This window comes from Penicillium angulare, assembly GCF_028827245.1.
Source record: "Penicillium angulare strain IBT 27051 chromosome Unknown utg000008l_segment0_segment0, whole genome shotgun sequence".
Taxonomy (NCBI): domain Eukaryota; kingdom Fungi; phylum Ascomycota; class Eurotiomycetes; order Eurotiales; family Aspergillaceae; genus Penicillium; species Penicillium angulare.
The window spans coordinates 497,026-514,437 of NW_026623167.1; the positions used below are offsets into that span (position 1 = coordinate 497,026).

The 17,412-nt window shown below is 46.9% G+C and overlaps 2 protein-coding genes across 2 annotated transcripts; both read left to right on the forward strand.

The window, feature by feature from the left end:
* Positions 1 to 94: 94 nt before the first annotated feature.
* N7478_010909 (DNA repair ATPase SMC5) lies at positions 95 to 4,064 on the forward strand (the record flags this gene model as incomplete). The annotated part of the gene is made up of 6 exons (XM_056927123.1): positions 95 to 607; positions 699 to 1,592; positions 1,644 to 2,534; positions 2,603 to 2,675; positions 2,767 to 2,894; positions 2,955 to 4,064. 6 exons carry the CDS (start codon positions 95 to 97, stop codon positions 4,062 to 4,064), a joined length of 3,609 nt encoding a protein of 1,202 aa, XP_056774171.1.
* Positions 4,065 to 14,857: 10,793 nt separating this feature from the next.
* On the forward strand, positions 14,858 to 15,819 carry N7478_010910 (C2H2-type zinc finger protein; the record flags this gene model as incomplete). Its single annotated transcript, XM_056927124.1, has 2 exons — positions 14,858 to 15,023; positions 15,083 to 15,819. 2 exons carry the CDS (start codon positions 14,858 to 14,860, stop codon positions 15,817 to 15,819), a joined length of 903 nt encoding a protein of 300 aa, XP_056774172.1.
* Between the last annotated feature and the right edge of the window lie 1,593 nt (positions 15,820 to 17,412).

The following is a 17,412-nucleotide window of genomic DNA, read 5'->3' on the forward strand; positions in this document are numbered from 1 at the left end:
AAAGACGCGACGCGTTTGTTCACTTTCCCATTTCCCCCATATCAAGCCTTCAGTTCTCGGTTTCATGGGCCGTCATTCATTTTCTGCGTGAACGATGTCTTCCCGCAGTTCGATGCCCCATAGCGAAAATCCGAGCCAAAATTCCGAAACCGATCAGTCCGATAACAATGGCTCTTCCCCGCCATCGAGCAGTAAACGCCCTCGTCAAACCCCCACCAACCAAAATGAATCATCGGAAGATGAAAGTGCGGAAGGTGATGGGCCTTCTGATCAAGAAGATGAGGCTCCAACATCTGCGCAAACGTCAACTCGCAAACGGGCGCGCCTAAACCCTCCCAGCGACGATGAATCCGAAGAGGAGGAGGGTGATGAAAGTGAAGATTCGATGCCGCCGCCTCCCAGAAAATCTCTGAGAGCTCACCCTGGGTTGGGCCCAGATGGATACAAGCCTGGCGCAATCGTTCGTATTAAAGTCGTCAACTTCGTCACTTATACCGAAGCAGAGTTCTTCCCAGGCCCAAAGCTAAACATGGTGATCGGACCAAACGGAACTGGCAAAAGTACATTGGTTTGCGCTATCTGTCTAGGACTTGGATGGGGGCCTCAGGTACGGCATTGGGCAAGAGTAACATGTTACGTGGATCGTTGTATCATTGACTAACGAGCTTTGAATCTATAGCACCTCGGCCGCGCTAAAGATCTCGGTGAATTCGTCAAGCATGGCTCCTCCGAAGCTACGATCGAGATTGAACTTGCGAGGCACCCCGGGTACCCCGCGGAATCCAGTGATCAGTCGCATGATCAAGCGAGATGGAAACAAGAGTTCATTTACGTTGAACGGCCACCCTGCTCCTAAACAAACGGTGCTGAAACTCGCGCAAGGATTCGCAATTCAAGTCGATAACCTCTGCCAGTTTTTACCTCAAGACAAGGTTGCTGAATTTGCCGCACTTACACCAATCGAACTCCTTCATTCTACCGAGAGAGCAGCTGCTGGACAAGATATGGTCAATCAACACGATGCTTTGAAGAAACTACGAGGCGAACAGAAGGATATTGAAATGAACAATCGCGGCGACAAAGAAATGCTCTCAAATTTGGAGAATCGACAGGAGATGCAAAGGGCAGATGTGGAGAGAATGCGACAAAGAGCTGAAGTGCAGGAAAAAATCGACAATTTGGATTTCCTGCGCCCATGGGTTGAATATAGAGAATATCACCGTACCCTCACCGAACTCAAAGAGCAGAAGACCAAGTGCGAACAGGAGCAGGGGGAACTGGAACAACGTCTTGCGCCTGCGATGGCAGCCGTGGATGCCAAAGAAAGCTATTTGAATCAAGTCAGTGCGGTAAAAGAACAACGGGAGACCCAAGTACAACAGCTTTCAGATATTGCCAGGGCACAGGGAAATACTGTTCAAAACTTGGATGCTCAAAACAAAGAGCTTAATGGCGAGATTGATGCCCTCAAGAAATCCAACCAGAAGACGAAGGACGATGCTTATGCTGAAACGCAAAAATACAAAAGGCTGAAACGGCAGCAAGAGGAAGAGCCAGTGGAATTTGACCCTGACTATTACAATGAGCAACTGGTAAGTTGAGTATCCCATGGCGACGCAAATCCCTTCTGACTTGTTTAAAAGAAACAAAAAAGACTCGAGGCTCGCGAAATAGAAGAGAGGGCGAAGGAGATCAACCGACTTAAAACTCCTCTGGCCGAAAGAAAGCGCGAATTGCAAGACCAGGTTGAACGAGAAGAACGGCAGCTGAGACAACTGGACTCAGAAGTAGGCCGTCAAGAAAACAAGCTGGCGAATCTGTCACAAGATACGCTAAAAGCCTATCGATGGGTTCTCCAAAACCAAGACAAATTTGAAAAAGAAGTGTTCGGTCCGCCAATTGTCACTTGCTCCATCAAAAACCCTCGATATGCCGATATAATCGAATCACTGTTCCAGAAAAACGACTTCACGTCATTCACGACACAAAGCAGAAACGATTTTCGCACCCTGCAAAGGGCACTTGACCGAGATTTGAAGCTTTCAGATATCACTATCAAGACATGCTCGGCGTCTCTCGAGTCCATGACCGTGAACATCTCAAACGAGGAACTCAAGCGACTCGGGTTTGAGGGCTGGGCTAAAGACTTTATCCAGGGTCCCGATCCTGTACTTGCTATGCTTTGTAGCGAGAATGGTTTGCACAGAACACCCGTTGGATTGAATGAGATATCAAATCAGGTCTATGAAGAGCTCGTGGCGGGAACCCTCGCTTCATGGGTTGCCGGGAAACAATCCTATAAGTGCACTCGACGTCGGGAGTACGGGCCTGGAGCTGTGTCGACTCGCGTCAACCCGGTCAGACCTGCTAGGTATTGGACGTCGCAACCTGTGGATGCATCTGTGAAACAACAACACCGGGATAAAATCAGAGACGCCAAGGCGGAAGAAGAGCACATTGATGAACAAATGAATGAACAGAGATCCGAGTTGGGGGACCTAGGCTCGAGGAGAAAAGAGTTACATAGTGACATGGTACTTACAACACACCTTACACACCTTCAGATAATTGTTCATTCATATATTGACTGTTTTTACTACAGGACGAGATTGAGAAGGAGAAAGCCGAAAAGCAAACAGCACATACACAGTACCGCGCAATCCCGGAGAAGCTTGGTACGTCTCTCTTTTTCTTCTTTGGTCCTTTCTTTTCTTTGTCTCTTTGTCAACTTTCAATGCCGGTGGATTATGAACTGACCCTCCACAGCTGCAATCCTAGCCAAGAAGACCACGTTTGAGAGGATGTTCAAGACGACCCGAGAGCGCGTTGCTGAAATCCGCGGCCGACAAGATGAAGTTGTTATCAGAAAAGCCGAGGCCGCCATTGAGTATGCGGTATGTCCTAGATTAAATTATCCCCTGGATATTTTCAATTTCGATTCTAATTTCATGCAGGATGCCGTCGAGAATCTTCGGGAAGCCTTCGAGGAACTTGTCAGCGTTGAAGTTAAATGTCTTGAAGCACATTCCGATCTCCAACTTCTGAATAACCGTAATAGTGAATATCGAAACATGAAAGCAGAAAAATCCCGCGAGGTTGGGCGCCTCCAAGCCGAATATGCAGATGCATTGAGTAAAGGCAGAGGCATGAGACGGGCTTCGAAGCGCATCATGGATCAAGCAAATGAGAGACCCGGCTGTGAGGAACTTTGCGCGTCGATGGCGGCAATCGAAAACTACGGCATGGATGAATTCAATGCGGAGATCGACTCAGCTAGGGCGCAACTGGAATTAACCCAGGGTGGCAGTGCGAGCATGATCAAGGAATTCGAAGAGCGTGAGCAGAAGATCGAGAAATTGCGCGACAAACTCGCCTCTTTCCAAGAGCAATTGGATGCACTCCAAGGGGGCATTGATGAGGTTCGGGCAATTTGGGAACCAAGGCTGGACGCACTCATCAGCAAGATTAGTGATGCCTTCTCAGACTCTTTCCAGCGCATTGGTTGTGCTGGACAGGTAAGCCTAGACAAGGTGGAAGCTGAGTCTGGGCCAAATGGCGAGCGTGGTGGTAGCGAGTTTGATCAATGGTCTATTCAGATCCACGTCAAGTTCCGAGAGCATGAAAGCTTGTCACTCTTGGATTCACACCGTCAATCAGGTGGTGAGCGAGCTGTGAGCACTATCTTCTACCTCATGGCGCTTCAATCTCTGTCTGCATCACCATTCCGGGTTGTCGACGAGATCAACCAGGGTATGGACCCAAGGAACGAACGCATGGTTCATGGTCGCTTGGTGGACATTGCCTGTGCCTCAACTGAGGAAGAGACCGACGACCAAGGCAATCCTGTTGGGGGCAGCGGTGGTGGGCAATACTTCCTCATCACGCCGAAGCTTCTTACTGGACTATCTTACAAGCCTGGCATGAGAGTTCTTACTATCTGGAGTGGCGAGCATATGCCTAAGGACCATAAGCTGAATGTCGGCCGGGCTATTCGTCTCAGGAAGGAAATGAATGCTGAGACAAATAATCTGGGCAGCAGTCCCCAGGTCGGTGTCTACGCATAATGGATGGAGGGGGGAACCACCCGGGTAGCCATCTTCTGCAATTGGTTTTTACGAGTTTGATCACCGTCACATTACAGCATAATGATTCAAGATACCAAATATTGTTTTTCCTCATTTTCACTTTCATCCTTGTTTTGGCTTCGGTGGGAGTTGCGGATCTGCACCTGTGGAACTGGGGGAGTGGGCCACAATCACGATCGCTCTCGAGTCCACATTTCCTCAATCATTAATTTAGAATTATTTCATTATCTATTTGCACATACCGGCATTTGAACGAGCAATCAATTCTAGAAATTTAACACCTGCCTGAGTGGGTATCTTCACCGTGGAGAAAGCTTTCCCATACTCCAATTTCGGAGGTTTCTACTTCTATCCTGGCTCTATGCATGATCGGGGTCTCCGAGTCTGTGTCCGAGCTCATTTTCTATTCCTGGACCCCTCCTTTGTTATTTTATTCTAATTTGTTTTTCTTTTCTGTCGTTGGCGCGATCCGGATTGGGAGCTGCAAACAAGCAGACCTGGGGATAAGTGGACCACGACCTTGGCCAATCTGCAAAGGCGAAGGAGGCTGCATCAGGTGAGGACGTTGCAGTGGCGATCGATTCGCAGTCGATCAGGCTGAAAATGGTTGCAGCGAACAAATGCCGTGGATCGAATTTGTGGGAAAATCCTCGGCATGAGGGGATGATCGAAGGATTCGCACTCCATTGTTGGATCGGAGAGGTGGACAAATAGAGCGATGATCCGACTATCGCTTCTCTCCTTGCAACTTCGGTTAGAACAGGCCAAGACAAAAAAAAGCACACAAACTGGGTCCGAAGTCGATCCTCGTGCAAAAGGCGCGAAACTTGCATTTACGGCTCCTTGTCATGCAGATCGACCACCGGGCGTTTCCGCCGCAGATCACAGGCTCCATATCGGAGGTTTTATGTGCCAATCGTTGGGCGACGCTGGCCAACCCCTCGCTCCGGCCAACTCTAAATCGTCCGAGTTTGTGGGCTTTGTTCCCTCTCTCTGGTTTAACCCCTCCTCGGGGTGCTTCCGGGGCTGGCTAGATTTCCCACTACCGACGGGTGTGTGGCGGGATTTGCGTTTCCCTAGTTCACTAGCCCATGCACCATGATTTCCACACCCACCTCGCGCTTTGAAAGTGCACCTACATGTATGTACGAAGTACGGAGTTACAAGGCTGATAGACACTGCACCTCGTCTACAGTAAGAGGGCCAAGATGGCTAAGAGGCTGGAGGCGTGATTGGTTCGATATTCCACGATCCCGCAGAAAAACCGCCTAGTCGATCCCTCCAGCCTGAACTGGAACTACTCCCAGCTACCGGATTCAATATGTATGCATGTTATGCTTCTGATGCGGTGGCCATTTGACCAAACAGTGATTCCATGGCCAATCTGCATTTACACGTTGCATTGGATATCACTGCGCATGGGACTAGAACCAGATTCACTCACGCAGCTAGGAGCATTGGGTTTTCCGAGTGACACTTTTCTCCAAATGGTTGAAGTACGCTTTGACTTACGAAACAAGTTCCCTCCCACCAACGGAAAGTCAAGTCTGCAGCAGTGATAAACATCACTTTGCCTCGATTACTTCACCGCCTCTCTTTAATCCCCACAGCAGAGGCCCCGATGATCCAATCTACTTAGAATACTCATTGGCCATTGTATCCCCTCCCCCTACGAAAAATGACGCATTCAAATTAACCTCTCTCGCCTCCCTCCATCTCATCCCTAGAAAGACGTATCTAAATACCCAAAATAAGATTCAGTTACTTCAGAATCAGCCTACAGTGAACCCCGGTCACCTCGCAAGCCTGACGCGCGGACGATAGCGCCGTGGTGGCGTTCCCCTAGGGCGACAACTTGGGATCCTAACCAGCGCCTCCACCCACCGATTACACTAATGTGCTCCATACATAACCAACAACCTGGTGCATATGTAACGCTTCGCTGCCCCCCACCCTATAAGATGTAAGATTACTACCATAGCCATGGCAACCCCCAAAAAGTGGCTTGATTGCCCATACAATCCGGGAACCCGGAGGATCGGGAAACCCAAGTCGCCCGGGTATGGTGTCTTTTAGGCAGCCGATCCATCATGCTTACGGCCCCCTAATAATAATCTAAATCCTGTATTAGTATATTCTTAGACTTCTAGATGACTCTATCCCACCAGGTGATGTGTAGTAAATGCGGGCGCTAAACAACCAACCCCCCAAACAGCCCAGCCCCCAACTACATTCGAAGCCAAAGGCGCAAATGCACGGACCCCGACGGATATCGGTAAAGACCAGCGAAGCAGGCATTAAGCAAACCCACTTCAGCCAAGAAACACGCACAAACAAGACTTGCAACGTGGTGATCAAGCAAAGCCTACTTTGCAGATACATTCTAGCATTTCTAGTATCTACGTTATTCTCAGCAAACCAAATAACTTCAAAGGTTAACCGTCACTAGTGAACCAATAGTTATTCTAGTTGATCAAGTAGTCCTGCTTACCAAAACCATGTGGGGAAGCACCGAAACAAGTCTCTAATAGACTTCAGGAGATTAACTCAACTCATATTGCTCCGTGTTCGGTAAACTTAAACACCAGAGCCAGAGTTCAGCCTAAGTTAGAAAAGACAAACATCGCATTTCGCACCCAACAAAGCTAGTCAGAACCATGACCATCCCACCCCCACCCCCACTACGTGCAACGGCCCCCAATAAACGTGGCCGAGAAAATCGGAGATATATCTCCAGAAAGCATATAGAGTGTCACGACAGAAAGTCCATTTTTGTGATCGGATCCGAAGCCATGTTCTACATATAATATCACATTAGCATTAGCACCTGCTTAGACAGGTATGCTCCGTAATACATAAGCACTTGAGCGGACCTTTATTCAGATTTGGTCGGCCAGATGATAACATGATGCAGTTTTCCGCCCCTGGATTCGAAGGTTTGGGACTTTGGTTCTAATCATGTTCCCCGTTCGCTTATGTTGATTGTCTCGCACATATGTACAATGTAATGTACATGTACGGCTACATAACGGTGAGAGGATCGAAGGATCATGTGGTGGAGAACATGATTTTGGTTCCAGACTGGGGATATTTTCTTTTTTTGGTTATTGAGTCTTTTCTTTCGGTAGTCTGAACTGCGGAGTAACTTAATTCATCATATCCTGACTCGCATAGAGTAGAAGCTGAATCTAAACTTGAAGCCGACCATATGTATTCCCGGAGTTTACCCAAGGAGTACTCCCGCTAATATGTACTCCGACTCCGTACTCGATGTTGCATTGGTAGTTACAAAGTAGACCAGGACTGCATTGACTCAAAATTCAATACGAGTAAATCAGGCAAAAAGCACCGGGGCTGCGTCGCAGTCGGCGGCGTACATCACAGGATGCACAGGTGTGGAATACAGTATGGGGCTGGATCGTGATTTTCGTTTCGTTTCATTTTTTTTCTTTTCTATTTCACATTTATTTTTCATTTTTTGGTTCTCTTTGATTGATCTGCCCGCACCTCGAGCTCCAGAGTGGATGCAACCGTGTGATGATCTACTGCAGTAAGAAATCAATTGAATGCGACACGATGACATCTCAACCCCAAGCCCCAAAGAGACCAACCAACAAGATTCCAGAGAAGAAGGAACCTGGGGCAAATTCTAGAAACCTTGTTTAAGACAGTATGTCGAATCACTGTCGATGGAATAAGTAATAGCCGGCATTCAATGAAATTCCAGGAAGAGGTCGATCACAGCACAAGGATCTGCCATTAGTGCGATGGCGCCTGGCGCCGGTGCCAGTGCCACGTCTTCCAGCCCTCCTTTCCCCTCCACCGGACCAGATCATCACCTGCATCAGGGTCTGAAACGATCGTCGCACTAGGCTAGGCGTAGTCGGTATGTGGACGAGACGAGTCGAGGAGGTAGGGGGTGTGATGGAGGTCAGAGGGTATGTACCTAAAAGGCAGGACAGGAGGCGCTGCTGACTGGATAAATGACGCCGACCCAGTCTGTTGGGATGGACATCCTTGTCCATACTACGCCTATCTAGGTACTAAGTCCTATTGTCGTCGTGGAAAAGTCCTGGAGATAGAATAGAACAAAGAGAACCGTCCGTGACCGTCGTCAATACGAGATATGTAATGCTTACACAATTCAAATTCTCTCCCGTTTGGGCAGGCAATTAGTGAAAGGCGAATGGAGGTCAAACCTTGAAATCCACAGAAAATGCATAATCTAAAGCATGATGATCATGATGTTAAACTTTACGATAGACATGAGGCATATACATCCCTGTCTGAGATGTGCTTTGTCTCTTCTTGGTGGACTCCCTATGGTACATACTTCCATGTTTGATGAGATTGGTCTCCACGGAGGAAAACGGAGTACTCCGTATGCCAAAGTTTATCCAAGAACAAAGATAGCCACTCGGAATTTCCAACAAGAAAGCTACCAACCAAAACCCTAAAAACAGACAGGGGGACGCAGCGAAGGATGATCCGTCCGCAAATCCAAATCCTAGTTGCATGTACTCTGTACAGGATCAGGATCAGGATCGACGTCGTCAGATGTTCGGATATTAAGCCGTCGGTAAGAAGCACCAACGCCAAGCAAGAACTCAGAATAGACTCGATGATTTTCTAGGCATTAATAAGAAATTAATAAGAAACGATGGAGAACAAAGCCTCGCAAACCACCCACAAACATGCATGTCTCCGAACCCTTGGCCAATCTCCATCTCCACTTCACATCTCCAACTCGTATGTACATTATGTACGTCTACGTCTACCACCCAACATAACAGGACACGACACAGGCCACACGACAAGACTCCTGCAACTGCACGAACAACCAACAACCCTTCCTTCCCACAGCCCTTCAACCAACGCACCGTACATCCCCGCTCCAAAAGAAAGCAAAAGCTCAAATAGTAAAAATAAAAATAAATCTAAATATGTTCTTCGAAGGAGTCGATGCATGTACTATTTGGGAAAAGGGAAACCAGTCGCCGATCACACGGGGTTTATACCCAGTTTAGTCTAGCTCCCTCGCTAAGATCCTGACCACCCTGGGACCGAGGGTCGATCCTAACTGTGACGAACAGGTCGTGTTTCAGCGTAGGCGCTGACACACCGTTCGGTTTACCCGAGATATCTGGTGTGATCATCAGTCGATCGTGGTCAGGGGGAGCTAAGTAAAGAAAGTACTGGACTGGGGTTACACTACTCCTGACAGATGAGATTGGTTGTACATACGAAGATGGATTGGATGGATATGGGGAATTACGAACGATTACGGTGATTGTCCGGTGACGAAACGAAGGCAAGAATTAGATTTGCTTTTCTTTTGCGTTTGCGTTTTACTTTTGCTTTTGCTTTTGCTACTCCGTGCTCCTGTGATGTATGCAGATGCACTTTGTACATACGGGGTGATCTTGAAATTGGGCTTGGACCTGGGCTAACGGGAGTTCTCCGTCAGCCATTAGTAACCCCCGTCCGTAGAATGATTTGTTTTGTCGTATCCCTCGTATTCAACAGCACAACACAAAACAAAACAACACAACATAACCCCTATCTCTTCAAAGAGCTACATAAGCAAATATGAAAACAAATGTACGAAGGACACGGAAACTTGAGTATGTATTTTTGGAAATGAATTTCCAATTGGACTTGAATTCATCGTTTATGCTTTCCTGAGAGTTTGCGTGAGGATCCCATTTCCATTCAGGGGCTACAATACGAACACTCAAGTCATGCGCTATTTACAAAATCACATAGTTTGTGTACTCCATAGTACTCCGCACACAACGATTATAATCATAATTCAGATTATTTAAGGCTGGAATCTAGATAGATAGTCCAGTCCAGTCTAGTCTAGTCCACTACGGATATATGGACATAATCTCGGCATGTCCGAGATCGCCGTTTCAATTTTTACCGATCGAAAATAGAAAGGAAACATAAAATTATATAACAATACTTTTATGTAGTATTATTTGTAGTAATATCTCCATAAAGGGGATATGGGTAGTACTAATTTGCGCGAAACAGAATTGAATTAAAGGGCCCTGGGCCCGAGAAAATCGAATATAGCACTAAGACCGGAGAGACTGCCCGAATGGAGCTATGGCCAGCGGTTGTCGATGATCCACCGGGGCGATCAGCCGAAACAGGAAGGAGGCTAGGTATACAGTGACAGGTTTGGTTCCGCGTCAGTCGAACACGTCAGGAATAATTAGCATTACTCATTTCCACGTGAGATGAAAGTGGGGGGGGGGGGGGGGGGGGGGGAGGGAAGAAAAAAAGAAGGGGGAAGGGGGATCATCTCGGCAATCGAATTGATGGGATTGCCATGTCTGAATCTTGAATTGGTTAGGCACGGTACATGTACGGAGAAGAATTCGAATTCGGGTTCGGATCAAGCTGGCTTAGACCCTAGGATACTCCTGATGTGTTTCAATGAGGAAGATGATTTTCCTTTACTTCGCTTCCAGTGCGGCTAGGTTCAAAGGGGCATTCAGGATCCGGGGCTAGTACTTCCTCTTTAATCAATCAGAATGAAAGGGATATTAGTGCCAGGGTCAATGTGAATGTTAATGCTAGTATTAAATATACATTATGAAGCAGACCTGGGACAGGGTATGTACGGAGTCGAGTCGAAGTACAAGTGCGGGAAGATCCTGATTCTGGTTTTAATCTGAATCAAAACGGGTCTGGGCCAATCAGCCCTGGAACGGACTTAACGCAGCCGAGTCAATGCTACGTTTTCCACCTTCCCAAGAGGGTTCGTGGTCAGTCCAGGGCCCTAGGCGGAGTCCTGTAGATCCTTCGTGAGATATACACAGTATGATTTACTGTATATGAAGTGTTCATTACTGCGATTACGTTCATGGATAAATATTTTCATTACTAACTGATCTGATCTGATCTATCTTGTGAGTGAATCATCTCTGCATAGATCAGATCCTTAGAAAGTGGTTGTACCCTGCAGGTGCCATGTGTTCGTCAGCCTCCGCGTGGCTGGACAAGGCAAACCTCGCTATTAGAATCCTGACGGTGATGATTATTGAGTGGAAAGCGAAAGCCCCCACTTACATGTGATGGTTTTGGTTTCTTTGCCTAGAAACCAAACCAAAATAATAAAATAAAGTAATAAATGCGATATTATTACTAATAAGGGGTCAAAAAAAGAAAAAAAAAGAAAAAAGGGGGTGAGACACTTCTCGCGTGGCCATGGGGCCATGCATGGGCGCCCCGGATGATCCCCGATCGATCAACGCGCGGACCCGGGATTCTGGCTGAAAGCGTCTTAGTGCGTGTCTTCCCACTCATCGTGTTACATACATGGATCAACCGAGCGAGGAAGAAGCAAAGAAAGGGAAAAAAGGGAGCCAGGAAGGCAAAAAAGAAAGAAATCACCATCTCAAAGCATAACCATGGCTTGAAGCCATAACCATGTGGCATTTGCGATCTGCAGAAATACGTAAATGGGAAAAGTCTAGACGAGGCAAGGGCCTTTTGGATCGACCAGTCTCCAGTTGAATTCATGGTTCAGATTCGGGACCAAGGAACACAGCTTCTTTGGCGAGTATGCTCCATAGTGCCCGAGCTCGTCTTTACAGTCTACTTTCCACATTCAAGTTTCTTTCCAGAATACTCCATAATGAACAAGACAAGACACCAGGTACTGTCCACGGATTGAATGTATCCATGGCACCCAAGACGTCCAAGACGTCGGGACCGGGCCACTCCTCTACCGTAAATTAAGTTTCGCGTGACTTTGAAGCTTCACAAGAGAGGAATGTCTTGTCGACAAAGTTCCGCAGTGCGTCCCAAAAGAAAAAGCAAACCAAGCCAAGATGCCGATAGAAGCCCCATTTTGCATCCTGAGGAAATGAAATGAGTAAATATGTGTATCCGTACCGCGAAAAAAGGTTCCCCGACCCAGTGACATTCCCGTCATTACCAGGTCCCCGGAGCTGAATTTGAGTTATGTGGAAATGAAGAGCATCATTCAGAGTCGTAAAGACCCAGCCCCTCTTCTTCTAGGCATTTCCAGTTCCAGAATCAGAGCATGAGCCGCAGGGTCACCAATCAAAGGTGGTGGAATACTAAAACCGGTAATGAGGGAAACTAGTCGATCCCGAGTACAAGTGCCGGTCGCATACGGTGAATGGGGTGGGGTGGGGACAAAGGGAGATTGTGGTCTTTTCTTTTCTTTTTCTTTTCTTTTTTCTCGAAAGGCCGATCAGGAGGATCGCCCCCAGGCGTGGATCATAACGCTCGAGCCTTTCCACGCGATGTGATGTGCCTTTGCTGTTACAGTGCTGGTGGATCCGTGGTGGTGATTGGTTTCATAATGCATCGGAGGAAGCCGAATTAGGTTATATTGTGATTTTGATTTCAGCCTGCCTGCTGCGAAGATGTGAATACATAGTCCGTGAGGAAGATTGTTATGCGAGTTGTTATGCGTCTCGTCGTCACCAGCCACAAGAACCTGATTCTGGTATCCTGTGCACACTACTGCAGCGATCACCATGACCATGAGCACGGAGAATAGGAAAGAGGCGCTCGGGAATCCTTTGCATTAACCCTCAATCTTTAATTACTATGATGACTCTGAATCTGACTCCTTAAAAATAAGAAACAAGGAATAAGGCTACGATTACATCCATCCGATCCTCCATAGAACCGAGGGGCCAAGAATAAGAACATCAGAAAGAAGAAGGCCAAGGAGGAGACCAGAACATCAAACTCAACAATAAAGTTACCATAATGTAAAACCAGTAGTCCTCTGTAGATCAGGATCAAGGATTGTTTCATTCATTTTCCCCTAAACCCAAAGCGACCCCATCTCGCTCCCACCCCCCCTCAAATAGTAAAACGGCCACGCACGGAGCAGGCGATCCTGGTAAAGGGCTAAAAAGGAAAGTGGAGAACCTCGCTTCCACGAGGTCGGGACATGGGAATCCCCTAACGGCCAATGCCCGGGCTGGTCGTCTGTGCAGAAACGGTGCACGGTCCCTTTGACTGCGACCCGACCGTGTGTAATGTAGGCAAACGGCCCCGGCTGTTCCAGAACGCCGATCAGAATCAGAATCAGATCGTTTCCATAACCCGTTCTGGTTCTGGTGTGGCTGGGCGTGGGAGTGTTTGTGACTAAGGGGTGATTCGGATCCGTGGTTCGGGTGAATGTCACTCCGTATACCCAGTACACACAGTACACACAGTACTCTGGACTAGCGGAGGCCTCCGGACGGGTAATCGGGATCTTCAGGAGACCCTACGATCGACATGGATTTTGGCACCTTCTTAAATGGTGTAAGGTATGTTAGTGCGAGCTATATATAAGGTTTATATGGTGAACAATAGGTATCAGAGATCACTATGAGCAGATTAGTTGATACTCAAATTTAAAAATATTATAATCAATAGTAGGTAGCAATACTAAATATGCACGGTGACCATGACCACTAGCAGTTTATGATCAACCCTGTATATGTCTGCAGCTGCACTACACAGTATGTAAATGTAAATTTAAATCCAGAGCCTTCCTACGCAGTAAAAGTGAAAAGTCCAAAACCAGTCCTCTCATAATTAACTCTGATCACTCGTACTCCTAAAGTCTGCTCTGCTTTAGAGTTTTTGTAAGCGAGGCGGCGTCCCAAGCGCTTAGAGCCGCCACCCCCGTCATCTGCGATGCATACAGTATTTGCCTGTATCTGGCTTGTCATGGCCCCGGCCCCAACGGAGGTTTGTACCGAACAGGCTTAGCGTAATGCGGGTCCTACTATGACCTTCCCTTTTGGCTTGTTTCTTCCACGCGAGAACTTGAATCCTTGATGGAATCCGGGGCGGCCCCTATACGTAGATACTACATTCTTTACTTATGAGCTATGAGCTACAAGGTAGAACCTGCATTTATTACATACTAGTAGCTTACAATATTGACATGACTTCAGAGTAAAGAGTAAAGAATAAAGAATAAAGGCCAAGTCCTAAGAATTCATGAATACGACAATACGAATCTTCAATCCGGCTATGATCGCCCGCGACGAGATCCAGGTGCGATCAGCCGTTTATGGGGCTCACGGTCGTATGTGACAGGTAAAGCCCAGGATCTGCACTAGTAGCCGAGGCGAGTTCTCTCTTCGCATTTAATTTTGTGATTTCAGAAAAAATAAAATATTATTTATTATTTATTCCTTATTAATCCCAACGGGCACTTTCCGGCCTCCCATATCGGGACTAGTGTTCGCTCAGTGATTCTAGCGTGGCTTCCCGAGGCTAAAACTGGTGCATCGTCCGTCGTTTATTGGGGAGAAAAGTGGGACTGATGGCAGATTCGTGGATGCGAATGGGCTTTGGAGGGATTTTCATTCATTTAATTATTTTTAATTATTTTTGTCCCGCTATAGTTCTTTTTGTTCGCATGCATCGTCATGTCTTCCCCACTTGAAGGGTTAATCTCCGAAGGAATTGTTATTTTATTTCTACATAAATAATCCCAAAATATTCGAGAAAATATATTCTATTAATTAAATTAAGCTTTGGAACGGACTGTCTCACCTTTTTGTGCGAGATTCAATCAGGAAATCCACCTTTTATTTTATTATTTTATTATTTTACTTATTTCCCCCCCCCCCCTCGGTATCGTAGATCATCCACGCGAGTCCCGACTATAAACCCTCGTGTCCCCCATACTTTGCCCTGGGCCAACCTCTTCAACCCATACCCCAACTTGAAACAATCCAAGCTACCTTGTTTCGGTACAGACCTTCATCATGGATCTGGCCAATCTCCTCTCCGCTCCTAAGCCATTTACCGAGTCCTATCATAAGCGCTCCGTACAAGCGCCTCCCTCGCCGCCAGTCGAGGATCAGGTCAAATGCTCACTGCCTTCCATTTCTTCTTTGCTGGAAGGTGCCGATGGAGCCCAGCACTCAGCTAGTATGTTCAATCCATACTATATATTATAGTATATCAGATCACCAACTAACACATACCAGAGCGTCAACGTCTCTCCCCACCATCCCGGGAGCGTGATGTCCGCTACGACACAATCCACCTCCCACCAACTCCTCCACTCCGCCCAGGTTCAGGATCAGGCCACAGCGTCCGCTCCCCATCAGAGCTAAGCACCAAGACCTCCGAGCATCTGCACCGCTCCTCAATCTCCAGCACCGGCAGCTCAGCTCAACAAGGTGCTCAAGGCCCCTACGCCTCGCCCGCTCCAAGTGTCTCATCCTACTCTTCCCCCATCGACAACCATACACCAATGTACTACCCCCGACCACCAACAACATCTACATTCGCACCCTCAACCCCCGCCACAGCACCCCTCCCAACAACAAGGCAACCAGCGCCCCAGGTCCAGATTCCCCAGGTGCAACACCAACATCACCACCACCAACCCGCTCAACCATCTCCTTCAATCATCTCCCCCGTCACCCCAGCCTGGCAACATCACCACTACTTCCCGCCTTCATCGGGGACTCCTTTCCAGCCAACACATGATCGCTACATCTGTCGCACATGCCATAAGGCGTTTTCTCGTCCTTCTTCTCTGCGTATTCACTCCCACTCGCATACAGGCGAGAAGCCATTCCGTTGCACAGTGCCTGGATGCGGGAAAGCGTTCTCCGTACGCAGCAATATGAAGCGTCATGAGCGTGGTTGTCACTCTGCTCGTGTCGGTAGTGCAGTTACAGTTGCACCACCTGCGCCCACAGCATTGGTTTCATAAATCAATCAGAAACAAGAACAAAACAAAGCATGAAAAGCAAAGACTCGACCATTCTCCTTATTTCTTACGGATGAGTTGGCAAGTCCAGGGGCGATTGCTCCATTTCTCATTTCTTATTATTTTTTAAATTTCTTTTTTTTTATTCCCTATGTCATTTATACTTGGGTTTGTCTTTTGGCGTTGGATGGGTGGGATGGATTGGATTGACATGCTGTCTGGTGCTTCTCGCCGTGATACCCTGCATTATTTGGAACGTTTCTTTGGTTCTGGTTCTGGTTGGACATGAATCAAGGTTAGAAGAAGGATGGATTTCATTCAAATTACGAGTCAATGTACTATTTCTCACGATCACTATTTGCTATTATTTCACGTAAACGTATGCAATTGTAAATGTAAATGTAGACCAGTATACCTGCAAGTGACCTAACATGCTACACTTACACTATTTGTGCCAAATACAAATACATATTATCCAGTACAAACTGTGCATTATCATATCCACAAAGTCCAGTCCAGCTCAACAAGGCTAAGCAGTTGATTCTTCCCGGGTCCCCAACTGTCACTGACCGGCATCATACTTCCCTCCCGAGTTCCCTGTCCCTCCCTTCCGCTTATAGATAAAGATCCGCGACAAACAGTTCAATTTCAACCACGACTAGTCCTCGCTAAGCGATAAATGTGATTCATGTGATGTATACTATCTCAATAATGGGTGTTCTATTTTATTCTATTCTAATCAGATGTTTTACTTTATTAATCCTTGTAATATTATGCAAATGCATGGATGCGAATACGTATACGGAAGTACAACCTGGGATTTGTTTGGATTCGAGAAGACAGAATGCGATCGGGAATTACGACTAACTAGCTACATACTACCTAGACCACTACAGACAGACAACGGGGCCCCGGATCCGAACCCGATCTCATCTCGCTTACAAGTACTCCGTACGGCTGTCGATCATTATAATGATCCAGATTCATTTGATCCTATAATAGAATCCTATCCAATCCTGTTCCCCATATCACATGTAAGTGTTCATTTTTGCTTTTGTTGTTCTTTTCTTTCGTTTTGAGGTGTCTGTCTGTCTGCGTGCGTTGTTCACCTGAGCATGTCAGCTCGGATATGCCGAACGAACGGAACGGTCTGGGCGCGTTGATCGTCGGCTCAGGGGTTCGGCCTTCTACAGTGGGTAGTAGGTTGTACATAAAGACTCATTTTTCAGTCTGGCTGCTTACTCATGCTTATGCTTGTTTCGCTTCCTTTATTTGGGCTATAGACAAATATAGTATTTGCTAGGTACTTGACTATGTAAACTTAAACTTAAAATCGATGCGATGCGACCGAATAATTCCGTCGATCCGAGTCTTTAATGGTTGGGTTGTGAGTTTTGGTATTGCAGGGATGATATTCATAGCTAGTACGGAGTAGCTTGTATAGTAATGGGTAGTTTGTACACTCAATAACATGCATAAGGCAACTTGAACTTGAAATTATCAAACTATGCAAGTTTTCAAAGACTCCAGTATTTCTATATCAAGTTGTTGAATACTCACTAGCATGTATGTGCCTTCTCGCACCCATATATATAC